This window comes from Mustela nigripes, chromosome 18 (assembly GCF_022355385.1).
Source record: "Mustela nigripes isolate SB6536 chromosome 18, MUSNIG.SB6536, whole genome shotgun sequence".
NCBI lineage: Eukaryota > Metazoa > Chordata > Mammalia > Carnivora > Mustelidae > Mustela > Mustela nigripes.
This window is the reverse complement of record NC_081574.1, coordinates 7,216,380-7,225,996: the sequence shown is the minus strand read 5'-3', so window position 1 is coordinate 7,225,996 and position 9,617 is coordinate 7,216,380. Positions and strand designations below refer to the sequence as shown.

General features: G+C 40.6%; 1 protein-coding gene across 6 annotated transcripts in view; it reads right to left on the bottom strand.

Annotated features, from left to right (window-relative positions):
* Window positions 1-529: 529 nt before the first annotated feature.
* The window catches only part of WDR17 (WD repeat domain 17), a 104,599-nt gene continuing 95,511 nt past the window's right edge, over window positions 530-9,617 (bottom strand). For 2 of the 6 annotated variants that reach the window (XM_059384474.1, XM_059384476.1), the window contains 4 exons: window positions 7,113-7,214; window positions 3,761-3,859; window positions 3,265-3,448; window positions 531-1,284 (listed from right to left, as the gene is read on the bottom strand). In XM_059384474.1, the coding sequence (XP_059240457.1) occupies window positions 1,165-1,284; window positions 3,265-3,448; window positions 3,761-3,859; window positions 7,113-7,214 (505 nt within the window). In that variant the 3' untranslated portion in view covers window positions 531-1,164. Of the gene's footprint in view, window positions 1,285-3,264; window positions 3,449-3,760; window positions 3,860-7,112; window positions 7,215-9,617 lie in introns of those variants that run through there. The other 4 variants (XM_059384475.1, XM_059384478.1, XM_059384477.1 and 1 more) reach the window with 4 other exon arrangements.

Below are 9,617 nucleotides of genomic sequence, written 5' to 3'. Positions count from 1 at the left end.
AGAATCTTGCTAAAGAAAATTTTAAATGCAACAAGTTTAAAGATAATAAAAACCACAATTATTCTAATTATAGAAACTCACTCTTTAGTAAGACAAAAACATCTATATTATAAATTCTGTAAAACAGTCTGAGTATCAAAGTACCGTTCTTCCCAGTAATGCATTAATTTCATAGACCTCTGAGTGAGAATTCTACTGCAACTGAAATACTTGCAGTCATTTCTCAGGCTTTTTTTTTTTTTTTTAATAGTTTTGTTCTTTTAATATTTAAAAAAAAACTTGAGTTTATAATATACCCCAAATTTCAACTAATATGTACTTACAGAAATTTCCTTGAAGCTAATTTTTTCAAATAAATTATGTTATAGAGTTAATATAAATCAATTAGAAATTACTGTAAATATTAAATGGTAATAAAAACTAATATCATACATACCTGTAAATTCTCATACAGATTTAACTGCATTTGTGTTTTTTACTCCTCAATTTTTACTATGCTTATAGAACCTATTCCTTTATAACTGGACATTTACTTTCAGTTCAAAAGACTTGGTAATGCTTTCTTTAAAAAATAATAAAACTCGGAAGTATTTTGACTGTGTATCCATTTATTGATACATATCAAACTCATTCCTGGAAACTTACTAAATATGAACTGAAACGACTGGTTTACTATATATTTTACGGAGGACAGTATGGGTGTTGGTTAACTTGAAGGTCCGTCATACATACCTTACATTCTGATATCTCAAAACACTCAGTCATTCCAATGTTCAGTAAGTACTTATTCTATGTCAAGCACTATTGTGGGTGTTGCATTATTTAATATGTTTCAATGTTTCAACAATATAATATTTTGGTACTTTTATGAAACTTTGGTAACTTTATGAAACTTACATATGCTCTTTTATATACTTCAGCCTTTTATAATTTAAATATTATCTTTCTCCCTAATATGGCTATTCTATTTTATAAAGGACACATCTATTTTTCCGTGAAATCATATAAATATTTTATTATTTGAAGTTAATTTATAAAGTCAACTCTCATTCCCCACCATCCCCGCTCCCCTCAACCTTTGGCTCTCGGACAACAAAGGCTAAAGTAATACTAACTCACAAAAGGTCTTAAAAAAAAAAATTAAACAAGGAGAAAAACTTTCTGTCAAAATGGGTTGAGTCGTATTCCAGTCCCTAACGGTGAGAATGGGTTCACCTTTGCCCACATCAAAGCATCATTCAGTGAGATAGTGGATTTCCCATCTTCAAGGAAATATACAGGGCCCTGTACACAGAATTGAGGAAAGAAAAGATGGGATTATAAATTTGCAATGTGCTTATAAAATTCCAGAAACAGAATCCCTTAAAAAGAAAAAACATTGGCAGTATTCAGACAATGCTAATAGAAAATTTTAAAATACAAGAAAAGTTAGACTTTTTGAACTACTCCAAAATATAGAAAAAATTTTAAATATCTTAATATTATGCCCGGATGTCTTTCAAAATAGAATTTGGTTTTATAATCAGAATTCTCTGAAGACAGTAGTGCTACCAATGACAAAGGTATTGCTAATCCATTAACTAAAACAAGTTAACATTTTATAAAAGTATATATGCTTAAATAGACTTAAATACACTTCGCTACTTCACTCATATAGCCTACATCAATACAGCTGGGGAAACTATTTAAGCCAGAAGCCCTGAAACTCCTCTCCAGAAGATAAAAAACATGCTGCTGTGTATACACAATTTAAAATCATGTCAATGGTTATGATGTAAAAGTGTATTTATGATTCAGTTACCTCAGGTACTTTGTCAAGGGTAGTTCTAAAGAACCGAATGCAAAAAAACCTTTTAATCTATTTCTCCCAGCTCTCAGAAAGAAAAGCATGATTTCAAAAATACAAAATGGACTAAAAACTAATGTTCTTAATTCTTTTCTAGAGTGAGCAGATTTTTTCTCACGACTTCAAATCACTAAATCATGTGTAGACGTTGGAAAACCCGTCATGTGAAGTAGACTGCTTCCTACTCAAGGACAAGTCACATTTCACAGTTAGAACCAGAACAGTGATTTCTGTCCAAAGACAAAGATCCTGGGAGGGAAGCACCCCCTTTATATTAGTGCTAGATGATAATGAGCAGGTTCTCTCCTGCTGCAAGTCTGGGTGCAGAGAGGTAAGGCAGCCTCTCTGCGAGATCATTCGGCTACTGCAGATGGAAGGGGAGAAGCGAACAGGACGGTGCTTCGGGTATACGAAGGAAGGACTGGGAATGGCATGGGGAGGACAGTGAGTAGGAAGAAGATATATTCTACAAATTGCATGATGTTTTTGCTCTTAATTATCAGTTACTGAATTTACTGCTTTGCTTATCTCTGAACATAAGTGGATAAAAAAGCATGCACACAACTAAATGTCCTGTCTGCTTTTTGGACTGTCCCCACTGGCCTGGCCTATCAGTAATAGAAATGTAATAAGTCACATTCCATTAGAAATAAAGAACCCACTGTGTAAAATGTGAACGTTTTTCTGGGAAGTGGTGTTTTTGTGTCTGTACTGTAGCTGCAATTGCAGTCTGTGTGGACGCGGCTGCTTGTTCCATGTGGACACTCCACCTGGCCTGGCTCTGAGCCCATGAAGGCGTCTCCACTTGCCCTAGAAATGGGGCACTGGGAGGTGTCACTCCCCATCATTATTTCTGATTGTACACTAGGGACCTTCCTTAGGGATTAGCCATCCCTCAGGATTGATCCCAATAATTTGTAATTGCTGAAAAATTCAGTAAGCCAATATAAGAGTATGTATATCAATAATATACATATGCCAGTTCTTAATTTCTTGTGTTTATAAAATACAAATGGAGACTATAAAGTTAATTTTAATCTATTACGATATGATCATTTATAACTGTGTTGACTGGCTTTGTCTCCTTTATTTAATTTCCCTAAGGATAGGATCTACAAAAAAAAAAAAAGGATATGATCTACATGTACCTTTTAAACATTTGTCACTCAGTACACCTGTTAAATGAATTGCTTTCACGATAATAATACAACAACCATCTCTCTGACTGTATTTGGAGGAGAGTCCATTGAAGCTAACTGTCGAGCATTAAGGGTGTATCTTCTCACTAAGGCATCAGTCCTCTTCATAGGTACCGCCTCTTATTCAGATTATGCTTATTTTAAGACCACATTTTTAAAAATAATGAAACACATGAAAACAATGGAAACGAGCAATTTATGCCTTACATTAGGCTGTACCTGGATTTTTAATCCCGTAAGACAAGAGATGTGGATATCAGAATGACTGGGCAGGTTTGATCCAGTCACGTAATCTGGTCCAACAATTCCTCTGAGTGGTTCTTGTTCTAGTCTCTTTAGTAAAGTTGCATAAACCATTTTTTGTGAATCAGAAGGGGGTGTATAGGCAGACTCTTCCGATGATCTATATTTTCAACAGATATTACATTTTCATTTTTGTAGAACCATAGAATTATTAAGGTTTAAATCAGAAACAGTCTGTAAGGACTATTTGGTCCCCCTTTAGAAATGATGGCAACTTAGACTTGATTTGTAGTGAAGTGAAAGACTTTGACAAGACAGAAAGAATGGGATTGTAAACTATCACCGAATATACGCTGAACAAACCAAGATGCATTATTTGGCTAAGATTAATAGTCAATCCACATTTTCACCAAGTTTGTCTATAATATTAAGTAATACCTCCGCCTTCCAATTTTTCATCAGCTGCACTCACCGGCTGACGGACTGTGTGCAAGCTCTCCACGCGTCCAACTCCTCCGAAAGGTGCTCAATTTTTAAAGGCACTGACACCGCCCGACGCTTTAACAGCTGACTGAAACATATGAAACAGAAATTAACATCGGGCACCCAAGACTAAGATATCAAAAAAGCAAATGTGCTTTAAATAACTGCAATTTCAGATTTAACAACGACTGCTCAAAAATACGTGTGTATACACGAAGGTGTGCATGTGTGAGCTCGTGTGAGCATTTACTTGTATGTCTGGCCTTTAAGTGCCCTGAAGTCAAAGATGTCCGGTAAGTGCCAGCTGGATGACGGTCAAGTGAGCAGATGAACGAACGAACCACAAGGGAGGCTTTGGGGGGGATGGGTGAAATGGGGGTGGGGTGGGGTGGGGGACACTGGTCGTGAGGAGCACGGGGTGATGTACGGAAATGCTGAATCATTACACGGTACACCTGAAACTAATATTACACTGAAGGTTAACGAGATTTAAATACAAACTTGAAAAGCAAAATGTAAAACTAGCAACAAGTGGGTAAACAAAGGAAGGAACAAACGAACTGTGGAGAAAGGAGAGACGAGCCAAGCGACGTCGTGTACTGGTCCCTCACGGCTGCTGTGTGGCACCGCGCACGTCCGAATTCAAAGTGAATATTAGAGGAGTAAGAAAGCAAGTGGGGGAACAGCAAGAGAAGAATGTCAACTTGGTGGGAAGGAATGGACATGAGGACTGCGGTTCTTTAAAGACAGACGTGTGTGAGAAAAAGCCGCAGAACAGGGACATCAGGGATCCATCACGTCTCTGTAGAGAAAACTGGAAAAGAGACATGATTAGGATTAATTAGAAAGCCTTAGATAAATAATTACTAGTCCTAGTTTCTTTAACAAGTTTTGAACTCAGTGGGTTTTCCAAGGAACTAGCGGAAATTTAAAAGTAAAAGCTGTTTGGGAGATAGAGACAGAACACAAGACCTTAGAGAGGAAGTAAGGGTTAAGGAAGCCATTCTGTAACGTGCATTTTCGGGTTATTCCGGCTAATTGTAATCCTTCCGCTGGGGCATGATAAGGCCTGGTGAGGAAGAAGGTAAAACTCTCCCCCCATACACACGCATGTCTAACACTGTAGAAATATTATCTCAAATTGACTAGTAGCTTATCATGTTCTTTAATCCCAAATGGTTGAACTTAAAATTTTTACTGACAATGTGGCTAGATCCAAAATGAATTCCTTAAACACTCTGGCTTCCCTGTCTACAAATCTGCACTTGATAGGACTTCATCTGTGCAGTCATTTGGGTGATCTGCTATAAACAAAGCAGTGGCAGAGAATGAGGAGAAAAACCAAGGCAAGCAGTGGAGGGACGCTGAGAGACCACCGGGGAAAGCTTCCACACGTTACGGGGCCACGAGTAATTCAGTTTGGCCAGAGTGGAGGACAGAGAAGGCTGCAGACCTTTAGTGTAAGACTAAGGATCTGGAAGCTCTGTGATGGACAGTGGGGGGTCCGGAGGGAACCGAGGAAGGAAGGGAGGAAGGAAGGGTGGTGCTGCCGGAGGCTGAAGCCACAGCAGGAAGGGGATGGAGCAGAAGAACAGAGGTGCAGAGATCAGGGGACCAGACGCAGGGCTGGGGCAGGAGGGAGTTAGGCCAGACCCTAACTATGGCAGTCGGAAGAACACTTAATCAGAACCCTGATCGTGTGATTCTGGGTGGCAGAAATAGGATGACCCAATCCAAAGAAAGAGAGAACACAGAGAAGCAGCCGATTTGAGGAGGACGAGGTTTTCGTGTGGAGCCCACGGAGCGGAGGTCAGACTCTGGCCAGCCACGCGCGTGAGGCCTGAGTGTGAAAACCACCGCGGAGGCGATGGGTGCGGCCACAGAAATGTTGAGGGCTCCACGGAGAGAAAACTGAGGGGAAAACAGAGTGAGGGGGACCCGGAGACTGAGCCGGGACGGAGCCGGGAAGCGGAGCACGGGAGGGAGCAGAGAGCCAGAAACGCCCTGGGGGCTCAGTACGAGGGGCCGGGGCCAGGGCCAGGGCCTGAGACGAGACGGCAGACACCAGAGCCAGGCAGACACCATAGCCAGCGTAGTAAGAAGTTCCGTCCCAGGAGGGTCCTCTGACTTTCTCGTTTTACACTGGCAGGCTCAGATGCATTCTCCCGAGTCTCTCCTGCCTCACGTGTAAAAGCCTCCTTTTATTTCTGATTCTATTTCAAGGGACCATGTCCCCGTCTCTACTTTCATTACCCAAGTCACATGTAAATGGGACACATTTCACCAAATACTTTCATTCCATGCGGTACATCCTATTGCTCCCATCAGATATTTAAATATTGTTAAAAACTGCTTTCAGATTTGGGTCTGCCGCCTGCACAGATACAGGTTTTTCCCCGAGTTTCCCCGCAGTGTCACTCCCCACTGTCCCTCAGTCTGCTCCAGGTGGCAGCCTGAGTCCCATACGTGGCCTTGGAGGAAGAGAGGGAAAGGAGCGAAGAGGAAGCTCTCTGGGAAAGTCGGCCCCGTGTGAGGAGCACTCAGAAAAACTGCTCTTACCCACAGATGCTCAGCATTTTTCAGAGTTAGCTACTCTGCCATGGAGCAAACTAGTCAACTGGAAGGGATGTTTTCTGCAAAGGCGCTCTGGATTTTCTTTCTGAGGATAACAAGTTTTAGGCACAATGGCTGAAGTTCAGCAAAGCGGGTAGAAGATAGAGGAGTCTGGCAGGACTGCTAGGCCCAACTCTAAAGCAGCGAGTCACCCACTGTTCACAAATCCTCTTTGCTTTTTCTTACTCTAGAGATCGGAAAGCTGAAATACCCAGTTGCTCTGTTTCTTCTAAAAACAGGGTTCCATGGTTCTCACCAAAGGGAGGCATCTAACCCAAGTGAGCCTCTCCTTACCGAGTCCGATGGCCTCATGCTTTAGGGTCCCTGCCTTGTCACTCTTCTCTGCTTCCTGCTTAGAATACAGAACTGTTGTGGTGGGTTCCTCTGGCAAATGGAGGGGAGCTGAGGAGGTCAGCGTCAAAACAAGGGAAGAATTCCGTCCTGGATCGACTTCGTGCATAGCTCTAACAGCCCTGGAAGCTGATCCCAAGAATCTTGACACAAGACCAATAAACCCCATGTGTTTAAGCTAGAATTAGAATTTCTATCATTTACATCCTAATTCACTTCTAATTCATAGATTTTTATCACTGCTTTATTATAAAGAGCCTGCTAATGAACCAGAGGATGCATACAATATGTACCGGAGGCCTTCTAGGATGTACTTAGAGACTATCTCAGTGAAAGGAATTTCCCTAAGTTCGAAACAGAAGCGAAATTGGTTTTACCTTGTGTATTCATAAAGTGCTGGAACGATGCTTTGGTACTGTCTTCTGATAGCCAATAGTGCCCCAATATAGCCACACAATATAAGCAATTCATTTCGCGCTCTAGAAGAGAATATATATATACATATAGATATATATCTTTAATTCCATAACTTGAGATCTAGAACGTTACTCACATATGTAGTCACTGTACTTGCATCTCTGTATTTTGATGACTGACATAGCAAAATATGTTTAGAAAATTTTCCAGACTTGAAGATGTTTTATTCTTAAGTTAACTCCTATTCACACACTTATGCTATACCACATGTAAGGTTTAACTCTTGCCTTCTTGCTTTTCTCTATTCCTTGACTGTTTCTTCATGTCCATTTTTCTCTAAATAACTCATTAGGCTCAATTTAGGAATTCCTGGCATACTCTGTAGACTCTGGGAAAGGGCAGAGCATACCCACTCCATTTCTGACTAGGGAAGCTTGTCAAAGTTTCCCAGGCTGTGGCGTCATCGTTTCCACACATGCCATTAAAGCAAAAATAGCCCAAAGCCTCCATTATAAACTACACAGTCTCTGGGGACTTTCATTCTATGGACAACAGTGTCCTTAAATGATACATGAATGCAGGGATGGTGTCTGTTTTTCACTTTCTAGTACCTTCACTTTTCCCCCAGCCTAGTATGATTTGCACACAGTTGCCATTTAATAGATATGACCACTAGCTTCTTGAGGACTTGAGGACTAAGACTACCCCACAGCTCTGAATTAGCCCTATCTGAGCCAGTTAGGGGTGTGTGTGTGTATGCGTGTGCACATGTGTACACACACATATATAGACATACACACTCCAGGTATTAGTAAATAGGACCACTAAGATTATTTGTTCCAAACTGATCTCTTTATTTTTTCTTGGGAATAGCAAATAAAGGCACACCTAGGTAGCTCAGTAGGTTAAGAGTCCAACTCTAGGTTTCAGCTCAGGTCATGCTCTCAGGGTCACGAGACTGAGCCCCAGGGTGGGCTCTGAGCTCAGCCCAGAGTCTGCTTGAGATTCTCTCTCTCCCTCTTCCCCCCTCATCCCCCCTCCCTCTAAAATAAATATATAAATCTTAAAAAAAAAAGAGCAAATAAAAATGTAATTTTTTCTACAAGGGCATCTACTGGTCCAAGATGATCTTTTTTCATGATCTGAACACTAAAAACAATATAACCATTTTATATTGTGAAAATGTCTATGCTACCTAAAGCAATCTACACATTTAATGCAATTCCTATCAAAGTACCATCCATCTTTTTCAAAGAAATGGAACAAATAATTCTAAAATTCATATGGAACCAGAAAAGACCTCGAATAGCCAAAGGGATATTGAAAAAGAAAGCCAACGTTGGTGGCATCACAATTCCGGACTTCAAGCTCTATTACAAAGCTGTCATCATCAAGACAACATGGTACTGGCACAAAAACAGACACATAGATCAATGGAACAGAATAGAGAGCCCAGAAATAGACCCTCAAATCTATGGTCAACTAATCTTCGACAAAGCAGGAAAGAATGTCCAATGGAAAAAAGACAGCCTTTTCAATAAATGGTGCTGGGAAAATTGGACAGCCACATGCAGAAAAATGAAATTGGACCATTTCCTTACACCACACACAAAAATAGACTCAAAATGGATGAAGGACCTCAATGTACGAAAGGAATCCATCAAAATCCTTGAGGAGAACACGGGCAGCAACCTCTTCGACCTCTGCCGCAGCAATATCTTCCTAGGAACAACGCAAAAGGCAAGGGAAGCAAGGGAAAAAATGAACTACTGGGATTTCATCAAGATCAAAAGCTTTTGCACAGCAAAGGAAACAGTTAACAAAATCAAAAGACAACTGACAGAATGGGAGAAGATATTTGCAAACGACATATCAGATAAAGGACTAGTGTCCAGAATCTATAAAGAACTTAGCAAACTCAACACCCAAAGAACAAATAATCCAATCAAGAAATGGGCAGAAGACATGAACAGACATTTCTGCAAAGAAGACATCCAGATGGCGAACAGACACATGAAAAAGTGCTCCATATCACTCGGCATCAGGGAAATACAAATCAAAACCACAATGAGATATCACCTCACACCAGTCAGAATGGCTAAAATCAACAAGTCAGGAAATGACAGATGCTGGCGAGGATGCGGAGAAAGGGGAACCCTCCTACACTGTTGGTGGGAATGCAAGCTGGTGCAGCCACTCTGGAAAACAGCATGGAGGTTCCTCAAAATGTTGAAAATAGAACTGCCCTATGACCCAGCAATTGCACTATTGGGTATTTACCCTAAAGATACAAATGTAGTGATCCAAAGGGGCACATGCACCCGAATGTTTATAGCAGCAATGTCCACAATAGCCAAACTATGGAAAGAACCTAGATGTCCATCAACAGATGAATGGATTAAGAAGATGTGGTATATATACACAATGGAATACTATGCAGCCATCAAAAGAAATGAAATCTTGCC